The 27,451-nt window shown below is 43.6% G+C and overlaps 1 protein-coding gene across 1 annotated transcript; it reads left to right on the plus strand.

The window, feature by feature from the left end:
- CD38 (CD38 molecule) lies at positions 1–26,805 on the plus strand. Its single transcript, XM_009887622.1, has 8 exons — positions 1–239; positions 16,929–17,058; positions 17,706–17,841; positions 18,640–18,722; positions 20,471–20,547; positions 21,270–21,362; positions 23,270–23,356; positions 26,724–26,805. The coding sequence occupies exons 1-8, from the start codon at positions 1–3 to the stop codon at positions 26,803–26,805; spliced, it is 927 nt and encodes a 308-aa protein (XP_009885924.1).
- The last annotated feature ends 646 nt before the right edge of the window (positions 26,806–27,451 follow it).

The following is a 27,451-nucleotide window of genomic DNA, read 5'->3' on the forward strand; positions in this document are numbered from 1 at the left end:
ATGCCGTTCCAGCAGGGCTCTGCCCGGACGCGGCAGCGCACCGTCCTTCTGGTGGGGATGGTGGTCCTGTTGGCCGCCCTCATCCTCGCCGTCGTGCTGGCCTCTGTCCTGACTCATGGGAAGCAGGATGTCAGTCCCAGAATGATGAAGTGGAAGGACCGGGGGACCACTAAGAATCTGCAAGAAGTCATCCTGGGAAGATGTTACAGCTACATCATGGCGCGGTACCCTGAGCTGGGGTGAGTAGCGCGCCCGGTCGTGCATCAGGTGTGTCAAGTGCCCGGCCGTGCATCAGGTGTGTTGAGTGAACAGAAGAGAGCTGCCTCTCACCTCCACCCGGCCGTGTCCACTAGTTTGGCAGTGGAAGAGAGATACCGGGAGAGTGAGACCCCTGTTCTGTAGCAAAATGCACAAATTCAGACAGCAACTGTCGGTGCCCCGGTGGTGGTTTTTAAAGAAACTACGTGCAGTGTCAGTGTAAGTAGTACTAATCCTAAGTCAAAACATAATCATAAATGGATTTTGCAACTTTCTTAAAGCCAGCTAAAATAAAAGCTGGGTTCTAACAGGTCTGAGTCCGTGGAGGTGAAGCAATTTGCTGTAAAGCTAATCTGCCCAAAATCCTGTAGCGTGTGACATTGCATTCATGTAACCGAAACTGCACTGGAGGGAGGGAAAGATGAAGGTTCGGCACAGCTTTATAGGATGGACAAAAATGTTAGAAAAGCATTGAGAAATACCTCGGGGCTATCCAAACCAGATGTTTTTAGCATGTGGGTAGGACTTTGTGATGAGCAGAGACAGCTTGCAGGGAGGGGTGCAGATGGCTCGCAGTGCCAGCTCGGCCGTTCCAGGCAAAACCTTCACCCAGTGGTGGTCCCTGCTCGGCCTGTCACAGCAGGTAGTGCAGCAACACCCCGAGCAGCCCACCGCTCCGCTGCTGCAGAAGAGGAGTCCCCGGGCCCAGGTCTGCAATAACCTATTTGGGCTGAGAACTGATTTTCTGACGCCTGGCCCCACAGGGAAAAGCAGAGCACAATATAAGGAGTGCCCTGGGTCCCCCTGCGGGCATAGGGGACACCCAGCTCCTCAGGACAGCAGCCAGGGTCTCTCAGCAGGGACCCATCCATCACTTCTGTGGCACAAGCCACCCGATTTTGTGTCCTCAGTAAGCCTCTGGCAGATATTTCCCCCACCTCCGGCTGGGCGCAGTGAGGCTGCCCCACACCTTGGTCAGGTGAGGGAACCATCCTGGTCTTTGTCTTCAGAAAGACAATTGCCACCTCTTGTTTTCATGCTGTTGAGCTGACGAGAGCAAAGCTGTACATAGTTTGCTTGCATTTGGATTTCTCTTGGCCTCGGATGTCTGGTGCTGGGAAAAAGCTGATTTGCAGCATTTGAAGGGAAATGGGCACGTGGAAAATCATGGCCTGAGCGTGCAGAGACTTAAGTTCATGCTTTACATTAAACACCAAAGTGGGTTTAGTGAAGGGAAGGGGGATCCTCTTACAAATAAAATTTAAAAGCTCCTGAAGCTTTTGCAAAATCACGTACATGTTTCTAAAAGCACACATTAATTTATTAATGAAGTATAGGCTCACTATTTAAATCTGAAATTATTTTGAAACCTAATGGCCTTTATTACTTATGCTTGTTTTGTTCAAATTGGGGAGCTGAAGGTGTAAAAACCACTTTTGTGTGAATAGGTGTCCAGTCAGTTTCACATATGTGTTCATTCACAACACAGTCTGAATCTGACCGGAGAATATTTTTTTAAGCAATTCTTTCGACACTTTTAAAAAAATCACAAACCCATGATTATAAGTTTTCTAAAAGGTTCTTTTTACAAGGCATAACGTTTTGTGCTATTCTTAATCCAACAACGTTTAATAGCTTCATGGCTGTCAGCTCACTTCAGATGAAATGACTTCTGTATAGTAAGACCCTTTTATGTTTTATTTTATTCAAGAAACAATGTGAAATTTATCCAAGGCAGAGTGCACTGAAAAAGAAAAAATATGATCATTTACCTGAAATGTTCGAAATGTTCAGGAGGTTCCTGAACAGAGAATTAAACCTAGGCGCTTTTCTGGCAATCTAACCTGAGATTCCTCATTTCTGATCCTGCTGAGCTCAGTGTGGTTTGTCCCGTAACCAACCGCTTCTGTCTCTGGCATTTCTTGATAATGAAGCTGGTGCCTTTCAGACACATCAGAGAGCCCTGTACCTTTCATCCTGTGCTCTTTCATCATTAATGTAGGTCTTGGATCATGCGTCGTGTGAGATCTTAAGTGCACTCAATCAAAGAAAAGGAGTAGGAACAGGGAACTGCAGAAACTCAGGCAGGCTTATGAGCTGAGCAAGCGGAGTCCTATACTCAGTTAGGACTTTCATTCTCCCACCATGAGAACCTCGCTGCCTTGGTTAGAAATCTTCTCACTTCCTCATAAATTTGTCCATAGTCTGTTCTTGCCCTTTTAATCTTAGACCAACACACGCATTTGTTTAAAAAGCTCTGCTTTTAGTAAACTCATGGACGTTTCCTCATAGTTTTACTTTTTATATCAGAACCACTGAGTTCCATCTTTGACAATATTTCTTTTTTTTTTTTTTTTAAATAGCCATCTATTCACTGCAATAGGTGGTGAGGGTGACTATTTACTACATTTTGGAGTGCCATATTTCAAATCGGAATAGCTGGCAGGTTTTGAAAAAAAGGGGGATTGTTGACATGTGAATGTGGACTTTATAATGGTTCTAGATATCACAGATGGATTTAACCGGGGCCACAAGTCTATAGCCCCCATTTAGCTCTGCTTTTGCAACTGCGTGCTATAAATCATGTGAGAAGGCCACGGACGTGCTAATGTACACCTTCACCATCACGGCTGCTTTAACCCTAGAGGATAGCTCCTTGCGCTCTCCCTCATCCTACTGGAGCCCTACACGGTCAGCACACTCCGGTCACGCTCTTGTCTTTTCTGATACGAGTTGTGGGCTGAATCCAAGCCCAGTCAGGCTACTGGAGCCACTTTTGCTGTCTGCAGTGGAGTTTCGTAAGCGCCTCATGCAATCAGATTTTTATCCTGTTGGTTTGCTTGTTCTCCAACATCATCAAAATGTTCAGGCACCGGACTGAACTTGCTCACCAAAAAACAGTTCTCAGGTACCATATGCAGCACCTGCTGGTAATAATTCTGTTTAACTGCCTGTGTGCAATACAATCTGTGGTTTTATTTCTGCTGCTGGCTGGGTGACTCTTCTCATTTGTACACATACAGTTCTTTCAGTCAGTCTTCCTGCACAGAGCTATCGTCGTGCCAAAGTTGAGAAGAAACAAGCAGGGAATACCAAATGCTTCAAATAATGCTTTTTCAATATTAGCCCCATCTTTAGGAAGAAGCGCAGACGGTGTAGTAGCCTGCCTTCGGGGTTTCATTCCCTGCACACATCCCTAGATACATGCATTAAAGAGTAGTCTTTCATTTTGGCTTCCCTGGAAAATGCTGGCTGCTGCCAGAAGACAGAGCTAAAGCAACAGTTTGTCACAGCTCAATAGCCTTTTTTTTTTTTTTTTTTTCCAACATTAACAAAAGCTGCAAGTTGTGCTTTCAGTAGTCTTGCAAAAATTCTGTACTCATCAACCATGGCCACTGGTATGTATTGTAGTTTTGTCTGAATAAAGGTCAAAGGCAATTTGGTCTGTAGGAAGGATTTGACCTCGAATTACTTCATCTCCTCCTTCCCAATAACACGGACTCCCTCTTGTGGCTACCGAAACACTCGCAATTCTCATACTCCAGGTCTCATGCACTGCAAATTTAAATTTATAGATTATCCCTGGTATAATCAGAGGAGGGCAGTGGGATGGTGTGCCCGGAGCTGCAGGCTCAGCAGCACCAGGCTTGGCCAGGGCCAGGTCAGTGCCAGGTCTTTCAGAGAAGCAAGGTCGGTCAAGGCGAGCTGTGGCGACTCGATCACTTGCCCATGGCTCGAAGGATGTTGTTTATGGTGGTTTTGCACCTTGATGCCTGCTGGGGAAGAACAGGTAGTAACAGATATAGCATGAAACTTGTTGGTATGAAGTTGACTGGTTTAGTTTTCCTCTTCACCATGTTTGAATTGGCAGGCTGAGGTCAGATACCATCAGCACTTTGTGACCTGGGGAAGGAAGAGAGAAGACACATTATCTAAAAGGTCATAGTTACTGATTCCCAAAACACAAGCAATGCCTTTTTTTCAGTCGACATAAACTCATCTTACATTGGCAGCTCAAGAGATTTTTGATTCCCAGATAATTACCGTCCCCCTCCTCAGATCTGCAATCACTTCTTGGTCTCCGATTCACCCAAACTAAGCCAAGTTTGCAAGGATCTACTATTTAAAAATGGCTGAGGTCAAGCCAACTTAGTTCTTCTCTAACCTCTGCCAGTGAGAGAGCACCAAGGGCGCAGACAGGGAGCCACTTCAGTAATGGGTGTGACCCTCCAAGCCCAGCAATCTTACCGGATCTGACTAAGCAGTGCGGAAACCCAGTGATGGAGCTGGGAAGGGTAGACCTTCAATAAATTTTTCATGCAGTGTTGAAGGGACATGCAACATAGATTTCCCCCTTAAATAAAATTGGAACAGCAAATGTTGTTTCTATAGTTAGTGGCAAATTCCTGTTATAACAAATTTTAACGGTCTGTAGTTCCATTAAATTTAGTAAAAGTTGGTGCGTGTTCAGGAGAGCTTTGTCTCCTGACTTCATGATCGTCAATGCATTTTGTCTTTCCGCTCCTTTGCAGCCTGTGGAGATGGATACATGTTTTGTGGAAAAGAACATATGGAACATGCAGCTAAATTTCTTCCAGAAAGAAATCTGGGGCTTGTTGTTGTACGCTTACTTTTGCACTTTGCCTTCATGCTTTGCTAGACATTTTTAATTTAATTTCCTTGTATTTGTTGGCTGATCTTTAACACTTTCACATCAAGCATAGCACTAAGCAACAGCCATGATTTGATTCAGTGTCACAAAAACCTTAGCTTTACTTAACATAACCATGACATTGTACTTAAACTTACTTGAGATTTGTGTTTTTGTGAGGAAAAAAATGACTTATGTAAGAGAAACTTCTACTGAATCAGTCTTCTGAAAAGTGTGGTGTTACTACCAAATCATAATGTATTAGCATCCCTGCTAGAGTGCACTGCAGAGTTCTGAAGTTTCTCAATTTCATATACATCAAATTGCAAAGGACTTAGCTTATCTTTTTTATTTAAAAAAATACACTTTCTAAAAAAATTTTGAATTGTTACACCATCTCTTGTGGTTTCAGAGCAAACAAATGGCTTTATTTGCACTATGTATCTGCGGAAAAAGTCATGGGGGCCAGGTGGACAAACTGGACATGAGCCACCAATGTGCCCTTGTGGCAAAGGCCAATGGTATCGTGGGCTGCACAAGGAGGAGTGTTGGCAGCAGGTGGAGGGAGGTGATCCTTCCCCTCTACTCAGCACTGGTGAGACAGATCTGCTGTGCCGGGTCCAGTTCTGGGCTCCCCAGTACAAGGGAGTCATGGACATACCTGGAGCACATCTAGTGAAGGGCCACAAAGGTGATTGAAGTGTCTGACATACAGGGAGAGGCTGAGCAAGCTGACACTGTCCAGCCTGGAGAAGAGAAGGCTCAGGGGGATCTTATCAGCGTGTATAAATACCTTAGTGGGGGAGTAAAGAAGAGCTTTGCTCAGTGGTTGGACAGTTGCAGGGTTGGCCCCTTGTCAGTTGCAGGACAAGGGGCAATGGGCACTGATTGAAACACAGGAAATTCCATTTAAACATAAGAAACCCCCACCTTTTTTTACTGTGAGGGTGATCAAAGAGTGGAACAGGTTGCCCAGAGAGGTTCTGTTCGCTCCATTCTTGGGGATATTCAAAACCCGATTGGACATGACCCTGAGCAACCTTCTCTGAGCCGGGGGCTGGACTAGGTGATCTCCAGAGGTGTCTTCCTATTCTTCTATTTCTTAGAAAATGCTTTTAGACTTGCAAGAGGTCCATTGGGTAACTAGGAGAAGCGGTGATGCAGAAACTTTTTGGCTTATCCGTAGTGGCAATGGTGTTGATATCTGTTCCTACTTTTGGTTTGTCTCTTAATATTAAGATGCGTACTGTATCACCTGGGCATTTTAATAAGCACACACTGCTTATTAAAATGCCCAAGTCAGAACTTTTGTTGCCATACTTCAGTGTACACTCTTAGTATTTCCCTCCCTGTTTCATGTGCCAATGCTTTGACTTTAATACCTTTTCTGTGTTAGCCTTTGCTATAGGAAACATGAATAGTTCTGGTTTTCATTTCTTCCGCCCTTCAATATTTATGACAAGATCTTCTTTTACAATTGTTTCTCCCTGACTTGTATGAGAGGGACTTTGACCACTCTTGTAATTTCTTAGTAACTAAGGTATGATCATTATAAACGTTAACAATTGTTTGAATCTTACTCAGAGGTACATTTCCACTGAAGTATGTGGTATTGAGCTTTAACGAGGAACTGGAATATAACATTCAGTAGGCACAAATAGATAGTTATTAGCACTTTAGGATGTAGAGGCAGGGCTACTGATTCTATAGGTGGTCCTTCAAATAAGTCCTCGTGCTGTTTAAGGCAGGTTTCCATAATTATTCTGGGCTATAAAATAGGGCTCCGTTTGGGTTTTATTGTCATCTCTTTCTGGAGGCAGTTCATTAGAAAGAAGTCATTTTCTCTTTAGCAAGAGATAAGTTCATAAGGCAGTGAGTAGATATCGTTTATTTGTTCTTGAGATAGTTAATTGACAACATATTTATTTCTGGTCTTCCGGAGTATAAACATCAATGCTAGACTGTGAAAGGCCATCCAGTTCTGTGCACAGCTCATGCTCAGTTCCGTGCAGAAAATTTGCCCTCCCAGGCTGTAACTCCACTGACAACGGCAACTCAAAGTCTGTGTCTGCAAATTTAAGGGGCGGATGTCAAAAGATGCATTGTCTTTTCTCCATGGCCAACATCAATGTACTTCTGAGGTACAGAAATGCTGCTGAGATGTGAATTTATCTCTCTCTTTGGCAGCCATATGTCAGCTCCTCTGTCTGTTGTTTATATTGAGTTATGATCATATGAAAATTGTTATTAAATGACTATATTTCTCACATACTCAAACTTATTACATATAGTCAAACTTCTTACATTTATTTAACAGTGGCTAGATATTTAATGGTTCTTACTGCAAGATTCTGTAGGATTGCAAATAATTTTTTGCATTTGAGTTAGCCTACACATACTACATCACGATTACCCAACCATCATATATTAAAATCTCCTTGCAGTGAAAGTCCCCTTTGGTTTTAATCCCAGATACAGGAGAAAATATCATTCTGTCTGTATTGTACACATTAATCAGAAGTATTTGTTGATGAAATACTGTTCAACTTAGTTGTCTACTGCAGCTTTATGCAGCTATGTAGTCACGCACAGTCGGTTAGCTGCCTGTTCTTTGCCTTCTCTTTGTTTATTGATTTTATGCAATTGGCTATACAGATCCATGGCTGGTGGCTGGCTAAATTATAGTACCGCCCTAGGACTGAAATTATTAAATGTTTGGATGAGCCAATCTAAGAGCTTGTTGTTGCTGAGAGGGAGAATCCTGTTCCCTCCCACCTCTCCCTGCTTCAGCTCTTGTGTAACATCTGCAGAGATGCCAGGGAGAAGGACCATGCTCAGAGGTGGCTCACTGATGGAATCGCTCAGCTCTCATTGCTAAGGTGTGGTGAAAACTTTGAGAACTGCTTAACACCCCAGCACACTGTGGGGAAATATCACTTTGCTTATCCATAGGGATAGGAGGAATAGATCATTTTTCCCTCTAGGGTCTAATGAAAATCTCCCTCAAGTGTCCAAGGGTAAAAACAGATGCAGCCTATCTTTCCCAGGACATGACACCAAGATAAGGTTTTAGCAAGGAACTCACTCACAAGCACACCATATCCCTGGTTTGTTCCCTTGTCCTTGTCCAGCTGACACCTGCTGCCCTTGAAGCAGGGACTTCTCCTGACTTACTGCGTTTATGCCACATCCCAGCAGTTTTAGTTCTATAATGTGCTGCAAATCCATGTTGTGGGAAAAAAAAAAAATCTGCAGCTGCATTAAGCCATTGAGCATTTCCCTGCAATAACATACTTTTATTTAGATCATTCTTCTAGAAGTGTTTTTCCAAGTTTAATATTAAAAAGAAAACAATACTAAAAATACACTTTATGATCAAGGGGTAAGATGCCAGCTGAAATTTGTTTCCTCTATATCTGTTGAGGACATGGCTCTCACTTTGAAGCCTAAACTGTAGAGCAACTGTGACCCTCTGCCAAAATGCAGTCCAGGTGAGACTGCTGCCCTGCTGGGGGCTGTGTCCCACTTATAGAGCATCGCTGAAAACACCATCTGCTTAAGCAGCTTGTTTTTCACCTGGGAAAGCTGAAATCCAGCCAGCAAGAAAAGATCTGCTTATGTAGACGAACTCTTCACTGGTTTATAGCTGCCACCTCTTGGCTCAGCCCTTCCCAGAAGGGTGATAAGGCTTAGTGTTTTCCTGGAGCACCGATTTGCAACTCGCATAAAATACTCCAGGAGCTATAAACCAAAGCCACAAGTACAGCTGCCCTGACAACCCTCTCATTCCTGCCAAAGGTGAAGGACCGGTGGGACAAGGAGCTATATCATCTGTTCCAGGTCATTCCTCGTACATGAACATACACAGCCCTGAATTGCACCCCGGGGAAACCTCACCTTGTACTTCTTTTTCCAGACCTCCAGACTCCTTACCTCTGCCGTGGGGAATTTAATTGCTCTGCCTACAGGCAGCCTTTCCAGAAGTCATCTTTCTTTGAGACAGAGATCTCTGTTTCTATCCCCTGTCAGATTCTGCGGTGCTTTCTTTTTAATTAACAGAGAGCAATACTTACAGAATCAAACTGCCAAAAAATCAAGTATGTCATTCTCATATTGAAGTCAGTTAGCATAAATATTACAGTGGCAAACACTTTGCAATAATTAAGCTAAGTAGGCAGTGAGAGGCTAGTGCTCACTGAAGACACTGAGATTGACAGCTCTTCCATGATTTTTTTCCTTCATCCTTTCACTTGGAAGTTTTTCCCCTCTCTATTATCCTAACGCTAAAAGCAGCAGACAGTAGTCTCCTCAAATCCTCAGTGAAGACAGCATATTGGCTGACCTCTATTAATTCACATTTGTCTGACTTTTAGCACAAAGATACCTGATGGGAGATTTTACGTGCTGGAATAATAGAAACGAAGCTGTGCGTACCCATTTTCTGACTCAGTGGTCTGGAGATGGGTCGGGCCACTACCCGGCTTGAAGAACCGCACGCCTTTAGGGTTGACCTCAGCTGCTGCTCCTGAGAAGTCCCTTCTCCCGCCTGATGGCAGTGTTCTCCTTGGGTTCCTCTCCTCCAGCCCGCTGCTCCCGTTGGCTGCAGACAAGTCCAGCCACAGCTGGCTGGGCTGGGCTTGGCAGCGGCAAAAAAAAGGCAGCGGCTCCAAAAATGCTGCTCCAAAGCAGCAGTGAGACACGGCGAGACTGGAAGAAGGGAAGGGGCAGCAGAAGGAAACCCAAAAATATTTAGGGTGAAAAGGTAGCAAAAGGATTTGGGGTTGCAGGCGGCTTCCCCTCAGCACAGGCATAAAGGTTATTGTTCATTGCATTGGTATTTTTTTTACAATGTAAAGGCATGGCTTTAAGCTCACATGAAAAAACAAATTGAATATAGATGTATAAATTGCACTGCTGTTTATAGCTGTCACAGTTTACCTAAAAGTGGCAGATAAACTGACACACAGGCAAAGACGGGGCTGTTAGATGCAGAACCATTGCTACACCATTTAGATGCATTCTCCTTCGGAGACTCTGGTCTTTTACAGGTGAAGGCGATGCCTTAGACTCCCGCAGAGTGTGAATTTGTCTTATGCCTTTAAGGAGCTTTGTTGTAACCACAGACTTCTCACTGACTTCAGAGAGCCAGATGTCCGAGTGTGTAGGTGCATATCTGCATCACTGTTTTGGCTAACAGTGGTAGCAAAGGAGAAGGATTTTCTTATCCAAATTGCAACTGCTGCTGAGGTTTGATCCCTGCAAATGCCAGTAACATAGGGGGCTCTGGGGACTGTTTCCAGCTCTAACTTCAGGGCCCCACCACAGAGCCACAACTAAAAGCTCAGTGTGGCCTGAAGACATTGTCATGTTTTAGAAAGAAAACCCAGGACCTTGGAAGAGCTGCTGTTGACTGCAGGGGAGACCATGTCTCAGCAGGTAGAGTGATTTGAACAATATGAGCAGAGTTGACGGAGTTCTCCAGAACAAAGCCTGGAAATCCTTTTTGCTTGCAAATTTAAAATGGGTGCCATACTTGAAGCACCTCTCTCAAATTTCTGAGTAAAAAACTGGAGGCAACACAGCCTAAGGAAATGCTGCCCTTCTTAAGATGTTTTAGCATCCAACGTCAGTCTAGTGCTGAACAGAAAGCAAGACATTGTTCATGGTGTAACTGAAATCAGCAGAGATGAAACTTATCCTTGATATTATACCAATTAAATCAATTTAAATTGGGGATGAATTTGCTCCATCATATCCAGTTAAAGAAAAAAAAAATTACAAAGTAAAGAAAAAAAAAAAAGATCTGTATTAGTAATGATTTCCCAGGTAGCTCAATGCCATCCCATTCCTTTAAGTGAAGGGGTACTCTTTCAAGGTTAGCCAGACCAGTGTACTGATATGCAAGAGATAATGATGCAGAAGCTGTCCATTTTTCTAATATGCACATTAAAGTTTGGCTGCTAGGATAGCTGCTAATGGAAATATTCTTGGCCCCAGCTTCTGTTTGATAGATTAATGTGATATTCATAAAAAAGGTAAATGGATAGAAATACTCAAATTCATCGGCAAATGAATCTTCTACCAAAATGTAAGGACAAATGCAGGATATGCTTTGCAGTGTATAGAACATTCAGATTTAATAAGGGAATGTAGTTTTAATGGTTGTTTTTATCCCAGCCCTTATTCAATGCTATACTGTATGCAGGATATAGTTTCTGTGTCCAGAAGGTCGTAAGGCAAGTTCTGCAGTGCTCGCTTTCCAGAGAAAGGGTGGCAGGTTCGGTTCCTGTCTTTACAGCAGGTTTCACAGTGTTCCTTCTAGTCAGTTACTTACTATTTCATATTTAACAGCATTTCCCAAGCTCTATTTATAAAAAAAAAAAAAAGTTTGAAAAAAGTAAACATAGAGTATATTTATTTTACACGTCACTGAATTTGGATTAAATATTTCAGATTCTGTAGTAGAATAAAAGGTTTTAAATATTTCAGCGTAAACAAAGTTAGCCTCAAAGGAAGAAATCCACTATGCATAAAGTTATGATATTTGCAGATACGATGCTGAAATAATACGTAACCCAACACATACAAACGAAAACCAGAGGAGAGCACACAAGCCCTGCAGCAGTGTGGTACATAAGCCTGTTCACCATGGGCTTTGACTTTTGATACTGTCTTGTGACAGTGGCTTTTGACACTGTCTCCCATCACATCCTCATAGGTAAGCTTAGGAAGTGTGGGCTCGATGAGTGGACAGTGAGGTGGAGTGAGAACTGGCGGAGCGGCAGAGCTCAGAGGGTTGTGATCAGCGGCACAGAGTCCAGTTGGAGGCCTGTAACTAGCGGTGTTCCCCAGGGGTCAGTACTGGGTCCAGTCTTGTTGAACATATTCATCAATGACCTGGATGAGGGCACAGAGTGTACCCTCAGCAAGTTTACTGATGGCACAAAACTGGGAGGAGTGGCTGACACACCAGAAGCCTGTGCTGCCATATAGCAAGACCTGGAGAGGATGAAGAGTTGGGCGGAGAGGAACCTTATGAAGTTCAACAAAGGCAAGTGTAGGGTCCTGCCCCTAGGGAGGAATAACCGGTACAGGTTATGGGTTGACCTGCTGGAAAGCAGCTCTGCAGAGAGGGGCCTGGGAGTCCAACAATAAGTTGACCATGAGCCATCAATGTGCCCTTGTGGCCAAGAAGGCCAATGGCATCCTGCGGTGCATTAAAAAAAGCGTGGCCAGGAGGTGGAGGGAGGTCATCTGCTCCCTCTACTCTGCCCTAGTGAGGCCAAATCTGGAGTACTGTGTCCAGTTCTGGGCTCCCCAGTTCAAGAAGACAAGGGACTACTGGAGAGAGTCCAGGGCTACAAAGATGATCAAGGGACTGGAGGACTTTCTTATGAGGAAAGGCTGTGGGACTTGGGTCTATTTAGCCTGGAAAAGAGAAGATTGAGAGGGGATCTCATCAAATGCTTACAAATATCTAAAGGGCAGGTGTCAAGAGGATGGGCCCAGACTCTTCAGTTGTGCCCAGAGACAGGACAAGGGGCAACGGGCGCAAACTGGAACACAGAAAATTCTGTCTCAACATGAGAAGGGACTTCTTTAATTTGAGGGTGACAGAGCACTGGCACAGGCTGCCCAGAGAGGTTGTGGAGTCTCTGACTCTGGAGACATTCAAAACCCGCATGGAAGCCATCCTGTCCAACCTGCTGTAGGTGAACCTGCTTTGGCAGGGGGGTTGGACAAAATGACCTCCAAAGGTCCCTTCCAACCCCCACCATTCTGTGATTCTGTGACTCCCTGACTTCTTTATCTGAATTAGATAAATGTAATTAACTGGTAGACTGGGGATCTTTTTCTCACCCTCCCTTCTGTAAACCAACAAAGAAAACAAAATGAGCCCATTCTGTGATTGAGAACTTCCCAATGAGAAGTTTGGAGCAGCCTAAAGAGGACAGTTTGTTTCTCAGGTATTTTTTGGCAAGGCATACGTGCTTGTTTCAACCTGAAACTGTTCTTGCTGGAATTTTTAGCATACCAAGTGCCAGCAAACTTCTCATATTGTTTTCAGGAGGCCCAGAGCTACAGCAGGTCTCTGCCATTACTTCAGCTCAGTGTGAGTTAAATGCTGTGCACCAGACAAATATTTCCTTGCTTTGCTGGAAAAAGGGACAGATGAAAATTTATTGATAGTGTTTACCTCAAGAGTGAGGCTGGAAAGAGGGGCATATCTTCCTGGAGCCAGGATTAACCGGTCCTAAAGTTTTCTCACTGCTTATTTTTTCATATATCAACCAAAATCACAGTTCTGTGTGACTGGTAATCTCTTTGAGATGTGAGGCAAAAACCTGTATTTCATATCAATAGCTTTCCAATGGCAAAACAATGAATTATTTTTATTCAGTTGTAAAAATATATATGTTGATAGGTAATGATAGCAAAAATGAAATATTAGTTAGTTTTTGTATGTATTTTTTTTAAATTAAAGATCTGTATTGTGATTTCTAAAACAGTGCTGAAATTGTCCAGTTTCTATAAAAGCCCATCTTCATGCCTTATGATTCTTCTGTGTGGTGCAACTAAAGTGCCCCACTGATTTCCAGCTGTAGAAGAGTTTCCCGCATTTGAAGGCTAAGCCCTACAGCTTCTATTACATGGAACATACAGTTCTGCTCAGCTCTGCCAGAGCTGTGCATAGACTCTTCTCTCAGTTATAAGTGACATCCATGCACATCATCAGCTGCTGAGCTTGGTGTCTAGAAATGCCAGAAAGCTGATGCTTTGAATTCGTGACTCAGCAAGCAGTCTCGGCGGGATGGTGCATTACCTGGATGGTTGTTGCTTCGTGCTTCTTCGTGGCCGTGACTTGAGTCCAGCAGCAGAAATGCTTTGTACTGTGTCTGTCACCGATCTCTCTGCTTTGGGAATAAAAAAAGAAGTTTTCTTATGATTCCTTGAAAAATATTTTGTCTTCTGAGAGCAAACTTAAACACTTTGCAATATGGAAGGATAAATGAGCAGGTAACCAGCTGTCGCCTGTGGCTGTTAACGCTATTATATATAACAGATTTCAGGAGTAGCTTTAAAAACAAAGAGTCCTGCTAGGAGGACAAATCATTTGGCAGATTAGGAACTGTAAGCCATATAAATGTCTTTGAGATGTACTGGTGCTTACAGCCAAGCCCTACAAATTCTTTTTATGGTACCATTTACTGTGCAAAGCAAAGGGGACAGTTGCCTATTCTGTAATGTCACCCATTACAGAGTGGGAGTCCTCTCTTTTGATTATTCAGTGTGGTCATGTTGTAATCCCTGTAATCTCCCTGTAATCACAGGGAGAGGTATTTACAACTTCCCATCCTCTAAATGAAGTACCAAAGTTGGAAGGATGGTCTCTGTGGGTTATGCACACAGTTTGCAGCCAGAGACAAGCTCTTCCAGGAGAAAATGTAATACACCCGAGTTAAATCCTGCTAAGTAAAAGATGCGAATACCCCCTGACATGACAGTGTAACAGCAAAGCAACGACAGCGCTCCCCACAGCATCTGCAGTTTGGCTTCTTATTTCTACAGTGGCTGTAACTGAAAGTGCATTTAGACCTCTGGATAAAAGACAATAGTCCAGTAAAAAAGTCTTTACTTACCTGGAGGTAAATTTGGTTTATATAAACAGGAGGTGTGGTCCCTAACACAGCTGCGGCTGCCCCCGTAACAGTCTGCCATGGTAAGAAATGAAATTCGTCATGTGGCCAGAACTGCCCCACTTGGCCGTACAGCTGGAGACCCTCCAGGCTGACCTGCCTTGCCCCTGCCCCCAGGCTCTGTCTGCATTTCAGACAGCAGCGTACAGTGGCAAAGCCCAAGCTAGTTTTAAATCAGCAAGGCCAGGCTGTGGGATGTCTGCATCCAGACAGAGCTCTGCAGGGTGATGCGCTTGGCTGCCCCAAGAAGGAGAGATGAGGACTTACCTACCGTAGACACTTCACAGAGGAGGACTGGAGGAAGCTGGGGCATGGAAACCTGCTGTATTAACCACCTTCATGGTACGACCTCCCGATAACCGGTATCATATATTATGCTAAGTTAGATTTGTTACTACATAAATAAAGACAGATGGGAAGGAAGGCCAGGGACATCTTAGGGTGTGATGCTGGCCCAAGCCCCTGCAGTGTGTCTGATAGAGGCATTCCCTCTGGTACGTAGTGCTGCCAGGTGCTCTTGCTTTCTTCTGGACACAGAGAGACAAGAGTCGCCTTCTCTTTGTGTGATGTTTATTTTCTGTAAGGCTTAGGAGGGGAAGGAAGAGAGTTCATGTCCAGACAGTGAGGAAATGGCCAGGAGCTGACAAGCGGTTCTGGGTCCCGGCGTTTAGATGTGGCCCGTGTAATACAAACAGCTCAACTCTCTGCCTTCCAGTCTGCCTCTCTGGTGCTCAAATAGGCACTCAGTAGAAATCTTGATCAAGTGCAGTAGTACGAGTGAGATCGCACAATTGCGGGGAAGACTAACTTGAAAATGTTTGGAAATCTTCAATGATTTACTACCGTTTGTCTTAATCCCTTTGGGACTATTTTTAAGACTAATCATGTTCCACATCCTACCTGTACCAACTGGTAACAAAGCCTGCAGCTGTGTGTCTGTCATGACACTAATTGATCGGTGCTATTTTTATAGTGCTTTGGAGGCATTATTTTCTTCACACAAGACTAAGTCCATTCTTCAAAGGGCTTTTAGTGGGAACACACTGGGAGATGACTGCAAACAGTGAAGAAAGAGTGGGTGAGTCAAAGACAGTCAGAATAGCTCCATTCAGACATGCAGACAGCAGGATAATGCAGTCAGCTTTTTAAATTTACATAAAAATAGGGAAGAGAAGAATGCAAAATTATTGTCACTGCTGTAACAAGAGGGGCAGGCTTTCCACCTGGGCTTGACTCTACAGGAGTGGGAAGAGGAAGGGAAGTGCACCCATGGGCGACAGCCTTGAAAACACGTAGTAGACAGACAATAATTACGAATTATCTTAATGCAAAGTTTTAATTCATTACCTCAAGTACAAGAAAGCAAATGTCCTGAGCCGTCCCAAGCCTTATTATATGCTGCAGCTTCAGGAAGGGAGCGTGGCACTACTCCAGTAGAGAGACACGACTGCTTGCCCGCACCGTGCAAGAGATTTCTTCTTGGTAGTACAAAAAGAGCCCCGCTTCTGCCAGCAGAGAGGTGCTTTATTTCCCAGGTTGAGAAAGCATCATCTTAAGAAACAAGCACAGGCTGAGGCAATAGGGTTGTGTCGTGGCATGAAGCAGTTCCCCCCCGTGTAAATTTAGCGGAATTCCTGTGACTCACGCCAGTGAGAGCAAAAGGGCCGGAACCTGTAACAAGGTGGAGGATCGGGAGACTGAAAAAACCAAGCAGCTGATTTGGATCTCGGTGATATGTGTGCAAATCAGCGGTGGCTCCAGCAAAGTCAATAGCTGCAAATTAGTCTGTAAATAAAAGTAGTATCAGGTCCAACACTGCCAGACCTCTGCTTTTGTTTCAGATACAATTATAGGTATTATTTCTGTAGGGTCGAATGCTGTACCTGAGGTTGCAGTATCCTTCACAGCCGTACTTTTAAAATGTACAAGCTATATTCTGCAACATTTGCTTCTCATGATTTGGTATGAATCAAGAAGTTTGAAATCAAGAAAGCAAGAAATTTGATCTTCTGGTTGTGTGATATCAGTACTGCTCTTTTTAAGGGACAAAAACATAGAGGGAGTCCAGATATTGCAGTTATCAGTATTTTAAAATGTGGGGGAGAGAGAGAAAGATGTTTTAGAACTGTTCATTCCTCAGTTTATACTCAATTTGCTGAAGAGACTCTGCATTTTGCAATGGATAATGTATTTTGATGCCTGAGCATAGTCAGAACTCTTTTAAAATCTGATCCATAGTGGTTGACCATAACAGAAGGAGAACTTTTCACAGTCATAAATACTCATAAATACTAATTAACTATGTTTTAATCTTTCGGCAGAGATAAGGATTGCCTAAAAATATGGGAATCATTAAAACATGCATTCATTTACAAGAATCCCTGTAATATTACATCAGAAGATTATCAGCCTTTAATGGAGTTAGCGAGTCATCCTATACCCTGTAACAAGGTAACAGTACAATGCATGGTGGGCTGCGTAAGGAGGATTGTTGTGGGATGACATGTCTGAGTGATGGATCTTGTCCATGATGACTGTGAGTGTCTGTAGCGCAATTTAATAATATTTTGCTCTTGTGCTTACTGAAAAAAAGTTATCACCTTCGGACCCCAGTAACCCTGGTCATTCTCTGTCACTGGAAATCATCCCTGTGTAAGGTTTGCCTCAAACCTCAGTACTGGGGTTGTGCTGGTGAAGTGACGGAGATGTCCCTGTTCTCTGAGCATACGGCTCTCTGTAAGGAGCATGCTGTCATGCTGTTAGAGGGACATGGCTTCCAAAAAGCTGCTCTTCCATGGGCAGTTCAAAAGCACACAACAAATTACGTATATAACCTATGAGAACTAGTCAAACCCTTTCTTTCAAAATGCTGTACAGGCTGAAGACATCCATTTCCACAAAAAATAACCACCCAAAAAGATTTTGGAAATAGGAGTGTGGGCTGCAGAAATAACTGACCCACTAATGTGAACTTGCAGCATTTCAATAAAAAGTAAGACTCCTCATTATCATGAAAAATTTTTGCTTTTCTCCAGGAATATTTCCTGACCAGCTCTAGTATAAGTATCACTTATTAGTCATTGTACCTTATTTCACAGTCACTGTTTTGGAGCAAGACAAATGACCTCGCTCATCGTTACACAAAATCCAATCAAGATTTCCTTACCTTGGAGGACACCTTGTTGGGTTATATGGCTGATAGGGTTTCGTGGTGTGGAGACCCCTCTGCCCCAGGTAACAAGTCCTATTTTTTGCAAAACAAAGCAGAACACTTGAATTCCAGTTTATTCTTTTCTCTTGTATATCTAGACCTAAACACAGTCTTTTTCACATATTCTTTAAATTAGTTGAAAACCTTAACCGTATTTCTGTCCCATGGTATTGAAGAGTGAAATAATACGTATTTCTCGGGTCAATTTATAAAACACAGCTTTTTGGCTACTATTAAAACAACAGATTTCTTCTTGGACTAATGGTCCTATCTCGCCTTCTTTGTCAAGATGACTTAGTTCCTTCCTGTGACTTCTGTGGGACAAATTGCAATATAAGAGTGCCATTCAAGAAGGTCCTGGCCATAGGCCAGTCAAAGTGACAGGAGCAGTATGTAGTACCCTGGGGTTATTGATGCCCACAAGACTCCTGGGTTGGTGCTTAAAGCTAGCAACCTCTAAAATGGGCTGGAATTACTGAAAATGTTGGGCAAACCTTAATTTTTCAATGCAGTTGGACAGCATTGTCAAGAGCCAACCTGTTTCTCACATCCAGGACTTCATTTTTTCCCTTCTCAGTTTTCTGAGAATGATTTGCATACAGGACCTGCAGCTGCCTCGCTGAAACGTGTGTCAGCAAACAGGAAGACCTTTGAACACATGTGGTTTTGTTTTCCTCTTAGAGCCCTTTCCTCATGTAGCCTTCTTGCATCGGTAGGAGGGCAAATGTTTTTGCCATCATTAATCAGCTCTCAAAGCCATATTAACACTGCAACAATATTCACTCTAACGTTAGCTATTCTATAAATGTATTTCTTCTCAGGAATCAACTATGAATCTTGCCCAAAACGAAGTGAGTGTGAGAGCAACCCTAGCTCTGTATTCTGGAAAATGGCATCCAAGATGGTAAGATCTAGAATAAATCTCCCCGAACCTGAGAAAGTTGAAAGGCACTAAGTTCCTGACACTGCCAAAAATGTGAGTTTGCAGATTGGACTTAAAACATGGAATAGCAAAAGTTCACACGAGCTTTAGCCTTACGTGCTAAAAATCATGGGTTTGGAAATTTGTATTTGTACAATATTTAGCGTCACTGTAGATTGGACATTCTTATTTGTGGACAGGGACCGTGTGCCAGTGTCTAGAACAACACTTGGCAGGCAGCTGGAGCTTTGCAAATGGTGTTTACAGTAATAATAATCACCAACTTAATTAAATCACAGGACTGAAATTGCTAAAATAAAATACATTTTAGCATGACAATGTTGAGAGCAGTGCCCACATTAGCACAGAAATTTTCCAAGCAGCTGAGAATCCCCTTGCACCTTCCCGGCATAACCCTGAAGTGGTGCCTGGCAAGGTTCCTATGATGTACCCACCCATACGCACGTGCTAGCTCCCATCCCATGAATGAGACCCTGCTGGTCCGAGTTAAGCAGTTAGCCTGGCTTTGTTGAATCAGCACTTTACAGAAAAAAAAACTGCCAGAAAAAACCCTGCTGTCCTGTATCGGTTTAATTTTACATGTCTCTCAGGACTTCACCCTTGATATGACTATTAGTAGATGACTGCCCAGGTGGAAGACAAGCATTCCTGTATGCTTCAGCTCTCATGTACATAAGAAAAAGTCTACTCATCGTCATAAAAAAAATATGTTTTGTGAGTAAACTCGTGTACGTAAGTTTTCCAAGCTCAAAATAGTTTTGGTGTTATTATTAATCACCTCAGTTCCAGAGACTGGGAGGGATAAACCACCACAGAGAGTCAGGCTTGCTCGACTGCAGGCTTTTGAGTCCAAATAAATTTAAGATCTACTAAAACTCATGCTTATTACCCTAGAAAGTTACACATAATGAAACTATCCTGCATTACACATAATGAAACTTCACAGCTCTCGAGAGCTGAGTTTGAGCTGCATGTTTTAGATGTAAGAGGACTTGGAAGATCTGATAAGTACAGTCACATGTGTTAAGCTTTTTAAAAATTCTTTGTCTTACCAACGGATTATGCAACTAGAGTGGATGCTTTATGTTATAACCTTAGTAGTCTTTAAATATTTGGACATGAGTTTTAAAGAATAAAAGAGCAGTGATTACATGGTCTAGTAATTTAAAAATCAAGTCAAACAAAACTGAGTGATGAGTTTTACTAAAACCACTGAGGAGAAAAATCCCAAGCCACAAAAGAACACAGACCGTGAGTCACGAGGTAACAAATATGTGATGGTTTGCATGTCCTTAAACTTGGGATACCTCTGTTCTGGCTCGTCTTTACCACCTGAATTAAAGCAGTCTGAGGGTTATTCCAAGTTGCTGAGGGAGAGAACAGCCCCATCAGACAACTGGAGCTCTGGAAAGTTGCATCCCCCCATGAAAACTGAAACCAGCAGTGACAGCAAAGTTGCTGTACCAACCCCATGCAACCTCAGATTGCCATTTTATAGCTGCTTAATGCAGCTTTGTGACAGTTTTGCCATAGCCTTTGGAGCCTTTTTATTTTACACTGACATCTTTTGTTAAAATATTGCCCAGATCCTCTACTCGTATAAGTCAGTTCTGATGCCATCAAAGAAGTCACAGTAATTTCTACTAGCTCCGAGTCTGCCGTGGCGCTGCATGTAGTGTCAGAGTATAATGCCCATGTGTTTTTTTCAGTTTGCAGAAGCAGCATGTGGTGTGGTTCAAGTGATGCTCAATGGATCAGTAGAAGCCGGAGCTTTCAGAAGCAGCAGGTATTTACTCAGCATGCTACCACCCTTGTTTCTGTGGGGCCTGAATGCTGGTGAACATGTCTTTGCCAGTGAGTCCCAATGCAGAATGGATTTTGGTAAACTCATATAGAAGTCTAAACCATTGGCTATTGAAGAGATGAATCACTTAACTCCTTCTATACTGTGACTGGAATTGAAATCCTTCTGAGGGTATGTGGGTGGAGTATCCAGTATGCTCTTACTGCACAAAGTAACTTTATTATTACAGTTTATTTATTCACTATACATGAATGACACACTTCTCAATGCTCATAGAGCCGACTGGATTTTCCCCCCTCCAGACTGTGCTTCCTTGGGTTACCTGGTTAGAAGTGCAGTTTTGAATAATACTGAAAGATGACGAATATGCTGGTCGGGGGGACAGCCACGTTCATTTCCCTTGCACCCAACCAAACCAGTAGCCAATAAACCAAATAGGAGAAAAGGCTCTAAATACAGAAAAACTTCAACCTGTTCCAGTCTGCAGACAGTTTCAAAAGTTCTTATGAAAGTGAAATGAGAATGGGGAGAAAATGTTTTACCACAAGGTAATTATATAGTCTGTGAAAATCCATTGGCAAGATAATGTTCTTCCACTGAGAATAACAGCAACACTAATAAACACTAGTATTTGGGGAACATACTCTGCACATCTTACTTAGATAATTAAGAATGTTTTGATTTATTGTGTCCCATTCCTACAGCATTTTTGGAAGTATTGAGATCTTTAATTTAAATCCAGATAAAGTCTCTGCAGTACACATTTGGCTTATGCATGACATCGGTGGACCTCAAAGGTAAGTCAAGCTGGTACGAAAGGATGAGTGGTGTGTAGAAGGCCGATGGTGCAGCTCGGTTCTTACAAGTGACTGTCTAACAGTGACACCCTCTTAAACTTGCTCACAAAACCAGCTCTGCATTCACTCTCCTAGCTGCTTGCTTTACTGGAAAGAATAACATTTTTACTGTTGTTTCCTTTGGTATTTTTCATAGGTAGTGCTGAACAGTTATAGCTAAGACACAATGACATTTTCCTTGCTTTCAAGAAGTCCCACGACCTTTAAATCCTCCCAGCCCCACTGAGCTCTACAGGCCCTCATTATGGAGGCAGCACTGCAGTCACAGAGCAAGCTACGTGCACAAGGGTGAAGAGCTGGAAAATATGTTTTTCCACAGGAATAATAGGCCTTTCTGAGGGACCTTTTTTGTCCTGGTCAGATTCCTTTGCAGGGAGCTGGTTCTGTGGTTCACGGGGTTACAATGCATTGCCATGGTTTCTCCCGTTCCTAAGGACCCCACACTCCAGAGGCAGCAGCTTTGATGCTCTGGGTCAGGAAGGAGACCGTGATGATGCAGTGCAACTGAGGAATGAGTGTGGACCCAGCAGACACCCTTGCTCAGAGAGCCTCTCTGTCTGACACAGTGCCAGCTCCAGTGTTCCAACCCCTCACCTAACCCTGACACCCAGAAGTGTCTCTTTGCCACACAAAGAGATGTATCTACCACAGCTCACAGGTGTGCATCTGCCCTGTGGTCAGCATGCCAGACATATTCTTGTGGCCCATTAGAGGCTGGCTGAAGAAAAGGACTTCAGGTAATCTGTACAGTAGTTCCCCCAAACATGGCACTTGATCCTTTCTGCTGTGATTTCCCAACATCAGAAAAGCCATCCTGTTGCTCCTCAACAGCTTCAACAAGCTGGTGCCCTCCCAGCCTTCCTGACACATCCTTCTCCTCTGCCAAGTTCACAGCAGTTCCCTTTTTATTTTCTACTTACTTCCAAGGAGAAAGAGGAAGGCCAGCTCCAATATGTATTCCTTTTGTCTTCTGATTTGTATCCCATGTTGAATCATTGATAACATCTGGTAAGTCTTGTGAACAAGGAAGAGCTGTCTCTGCTTTCCACTAATGCCATATGTTAGGAACTGGGTTTGCCCTGATGTGTGTCCCATACTCTGAACCAGGAGATGATTTTTATGGTGAGGTAACAAGTCTTTTGCAGTGGCTCTGTCTGTGTCTCTGACATTTGTCAATCCTCTCACTAGAGCTGTGGGGCCCCTGGGGCTATTTCAAGCAAATTAAGCATTGAGATAAATATCTCATTGCTACATGCTTCATGAAAGCATTAGCTGGATGGAAAAGAATATACAAGTTAGGACTTCTATCAATGGAAAAGTAGTTGAAACAACCCCTTGTCAGAACAGAGTAGCAGCAGCTGCAGAATGAGTCAAACAGGAGATGCTCATGTCCTGCTTCCCATGTTTTCCATCTGCTTCTTCCTATCTTATATCCCTACCTGGGACTTAGCTGCTGTTTTTCATGATTGGCCCTTTCTCATCACACAGAGGACTTGATTTTTTGTCCTTCCACGGATTTGAATGAGCCTTCTATCGTTCTCCTGTGGATGGAGGCCACCAGCGGCTCTGGAGCAGTTCCAGATCACATTGAACTGTGAATGGAACTGAATTAATTCCCACCAATACCTCCCTGAACAAAAATTTTTGTGCAAGATGGACAGTTGAACATCACATAATTTCTACCAGCAAAGGACTAATGATAGCTAAAACAACTGACTTTAGAGCATATTAGCAAACTGCCTTTTAAAGAATCTTACCTGAAATAAGGCAAAGTGATAAGGTGTGGGACTTAGCCGAGCTGCTTGTACACACCGGGAACACAAGTAACGAAAGACCTTTCCTTCCAGTGAATCCTGCTCGGGTCATTCCATAAAGAGGTTAAAAAGCATCTTAGAAGACCGAAACTTTAAGATCATCTGTGAAGACAATTACAGGTAATTACTTGTTCTTATCGGTGTCAACTTGCTAATATAAAACTAATATTGCATCTCCCTCTTGATTTAATATGGGTTTCCTGGTTTACAGCAGACTGGAGCAGACTCCCCTTGTCCTGATTTGAGCGACACAGGATTAATTTCAGGAATTTTACTTTTCAGTATGGTCTTTGCTAATGCTTGGGAAAACTGCATTTTTAGAAGTCTTTTAGTGTCTGAATTTGTGAAAATATTTACTTTGTAGCCCACTGTGGTGTGTGGGTTTCAAGGTCTCAGTGTTTGCGAGCTCGCCAGGTGCAGGAAAGAGGAGGAGCAAGACCTGGGCACTTGACCCAAGCTGGCCAACAGCATTATTTCATACCATGAATGTCACATTCAGTATAAATTAGAAAGTTTGCTGAGGAGTTTCTCTCTCCCTTGATGGCTGCCATCCAGAGAACTTGCCCCAGTGACAGACCCCTGAGCCTTTCCCTTCTTCCCGAAGCCATAACACTCGCAGTGTCGGAAGTTTGCTGTCCACTGCTGGGAGTGCACAGCTTCCTACTGATAGAATGGGCTGAGTATAATCTTCGTATATTTCATATTGGTGTCAGGATCAATATTGGTCAATTATTTAATATTGTTTTATTAAATCTGTTTATATTTCAATCCTTGGGTTTCTTTGTTTTTACCGATTGCCCTTCCCAAGTGGGGAGGGATCATCGGGTGAGAGAACAATTGTCTAAACGACAATATATTGTTATGGCTTTTTCAAACTGTAACACCCCTCTTACTGCCATCACACCCCTTTGATGTGGCTGTGCACTTCTCCGGGGCTTCCACTTGTGCTGCAGACCCCATGTTGGCTGGATCTGGGGCTTGCTCTCCGCCTGGTGCTCCAGGAGGTCACTGCTGTTGCAAATGTTCGGTTGCCTTCAGGGAAGGAGGAATCTAGCTTTTCACAACATATTTTCATCTGACCGGGATTTTACCTACAATAATCACAGCCCATAGGCAGCTCTCCTCCCTGCTGCATGCAGATAACGCAGTATGTCAAGGATGGTCCTTACTTCCTTCACTGTAGTTTGAGCTTACTTTCCATCCAGCTGCTTTGTCAGAGACTGAGGCATGAGACATGATAAGTATTATGAATTACTATAATTCCCCATTGTCAGGAGATAAAAACAAGACTCCGGGAAACAGAACAACCCAAGTTCTGACTTGCCTGAAATCTCTATCTGCCTTCTGGGGAGATAACAAAAGCCTGAGACCTTTTGTCCCTCTGTATGGGTTCAGAGACCTTCACACAGAGCAAAAGTGTTCTTTAGTGACATTAAAAAAACAACAAGCGTTCAGTATTACTGGTATCTTATCTGTCAGGAACAGCTTTTCAGAGTGAAGCACTCATACTGGGATAAGAGCATTTCCAAAGTAAACATTTCTATAAACTACTGAGTTTGTGACTTTAGTTTTAAATAAGGAAAAGTTGGTCTGCAAAGGAGACAAATACCTTATCTGTTGCGAGGATTTTAATCTTGAAGGCAGAGCAATATATTCCTGTTTAGATATTGTTAAAGCTGATTAATGGGTACTCTGCACATTGTGAAAAAATTAACAGTGGTGTGGTGCGTAAATCTGCCAAACGGTGATGCTCGTGTACTTGCTTTCTCTTTGGGTAACTGCAGCCTTTAACCAATACTGCCAGGACCTGTAAGTAGGTACAAACTATTTCAGCCTATGATGAAATAAGCTAAGGGGCCAGTGGGGAAGGGGAAATATGTAGTAGCTTAGATCCCTCATGGCTCAGCACAAGGAGAAACCTGCAGCACATCATGAAGGGCTGTTGACATGCTCGTTGCTGCGGCTCACAACTCGCTTCTTAAGACAGATAACAAGTAGGGCTTTTTGTCAGAGCTCAGCTAACACATACATAAACAACTGTGTAGAGCAACACGGACAATTAATTTTACTATTTTGTGTACAGAGCAACAATAAAATAGGCAATTTACCCGTGCAGTAAAATTCTTCAGGATAGACCGCATAAGTTAGCGTACTCCCCTGAAGTCATTGCAGACAGAACCGAGTGGGTCCATAGCAGCCGAGCATCTGGCTTTTCATGCCACGTAGCAATTGATGCTGATCGTTTTCTCTTGCTTTTGGCAGTGTCAGTAGTGTCTTCCAGGAGTAACTGAAAAATATGATTCACTGGATGTACTTCTAGCAAAAGATCTAATAATATCTGACGTTGTCAGCAACAGCTTTACGTTGGAGCAGTAGGGGTTACCCCTGGGTGAGCAGGATGGTGAGCTCCAGCACAGCAGCAGCTATGTGGTCAGTGCCAGAGATCTTACTTCTTTTTCATAATTAGTTTTGTTATGACAGCGTAGCTGACATGCTGTGAATTCACACCCTGCTTTATTTCGTACTCACTTGCCCTTGTCCCTAACTCTTATGAACATCTGTCGCAGTTTAGGCCAAATCGGCTACTGGGGACCTGGGGGACCCCAGATGGGACCGACAGATGCTCCTCCCTCCCCCTCTTCAAAAAGAGAGGCAGAGGGGGAAAAAGAGACTTATGAGTTTAGAAGAAACTAAACTACTTTAATGGAATATTAATAATAAAATAAAAAGAAATAATGAAAATGAAATATATACAAAACCGTATCAAGCTCCCGAGATGACAATCACGACACTGGCTGGCACTGGGGCAGTCCCAGGCTGTCTCAGTGATGGATGGGAATTGGATTCCGGATCTGCATTCAGGATCGGGATCACAGGCAGACGAACAGACAGAGTCCTCCTCAGACGTCGGCCACTGAAGGAAGAGAGAGCTGACCCTTTGATCCCTCAGCCTTTATACTGAGCATGAGGCAGATGGGATGGAACACCCCGTTGGTCAGTTTTGGGTCACCTGTCCTGTCCGCTCCTCCCTGCAGGTGGGACCCCACTATGCTCTTCCACTTCCGACCCTCCAATGGGGCAAATAACAAAGTTGGTTGGCCTTGGGTGTTATGGCAATAAGTATAAGCAAGAGCCTCTCTGCATACCATGCCTGGGCATCAGCTATAAACATTGGTCTTCTCACTCTGAGAGAGTGAACATTGTCTGCACAATATGCTGTTAATTTCAGTAGTTAGAGAGGCCCAGCTAAGAAGCGAAGTTACTGAACAAAATCGGTTTCGTTTTACCTTAAACCAGGACAACATCAAAGTTATCTTTCTGTGGGAAGATCTGAAGAAAATTATCCTAAGAAAAGATATCCACTTGATAAGAACAAGTGTAACATGCACTTTGACTTTCATGTTGCATGTAGTAACTGTGGAGTTTTATTCTGTTGTACTTGCAAAGTGATTACTAAATATCTGTTTGCTTTTGTGTCTTATCACAGGCCGGTTCAGCTCCTCCAGTGCGTGCATAACCCCGAGCACGCGGACTGCAGGCTCTGCGCCAACACCACGGCAACTCCATGAAAGGGATGTTCCGCACTGTTGAAGGCTTTCATTATTTGTGTGTAAAGCTGGAAAAGATGTGGCTACGTAGCTTAGAGTGACAAATAGTAGGGTGGTGTGTACAGAGTCCGTAACCAGAAACCCTTGCTGTGATACTAACAGCCAAGGAGCAGGAGATGGTATTTGAGGTGTGGGTACTGTATACGCACGCACACTCAAACATACTATTTCAGAGGGGCTGAGGGCATGTTCAGTGGTTGAGGGCAGACGCTCTGCCCTGTTTTGCTCCTGCCTGTGCAGCTCCCCTTGTGTCCAGAGGGTCAAAGCAGGGTTTCCCTGGGCGTGCACAGAGAAGAAAGACTTTCCAGGGGAGGCAGAACTTGCCTGGATCAGCGCTCGGCTTCCTCCCTGATGGAAGGCTGGATGGGAAATGAGCAGAGCACGCTACGCTCTCCTTGCATCCCAGTGCAGCATCCCCCGGAGGGGAACATTCCCCAGTGGCACATGATACAAATCATGTTTCTCCCAGGGACTGTGGCACCTCTGAGCAGGTAAAGCAAGCAATGAAAGAGGCAGAGTGGGTCTTACCTGTTAATTGGCATCACAGTGACTTGCTGGTGAGGAAATGGCTGAGCTGAGCCAAGAAAGGACCAGAAACCGCTCAGAG

The sequence above is a fragment of the Charadrius vociferus genome, unplaced genomic scaffold (assembly GCF_000708025.1).
Source record: "Charadrius vociferus isolate BGI_N301 unplaced genomic scaffold, ASM70802v2 scaffold306, whole genome shotgun sequence".
Lineage (NCBI taxonomy): Eukaryota > Metazoa > Chordata > Aves > Charadriiformes > Charadriidae > Charadrius > Charadrius vociferus.

Coding starts and splice junctions, on each gene's coding strand:
- CD38 (XM_009887622.1), top strand. CDS start 1: ATGCCGTTCCAGCAGGGCTCTGCCCGGACGCGGCAGCGCACCGTCCTT. Junction 17,059..17,705: donor ATCCTATACCCTGTAACAAG/GTAACAGTACAA, acceptor CTTATTTCACAG/TCACTGTTTTGGAGCAAGAC. Junction 18,723..20,470: donor GGAAAATGGCATCCAAGATG/GTAAGATCTAGA, acceptor TGTTTTTTTCAG/TTTGCAGAAGCAGCATGTGG.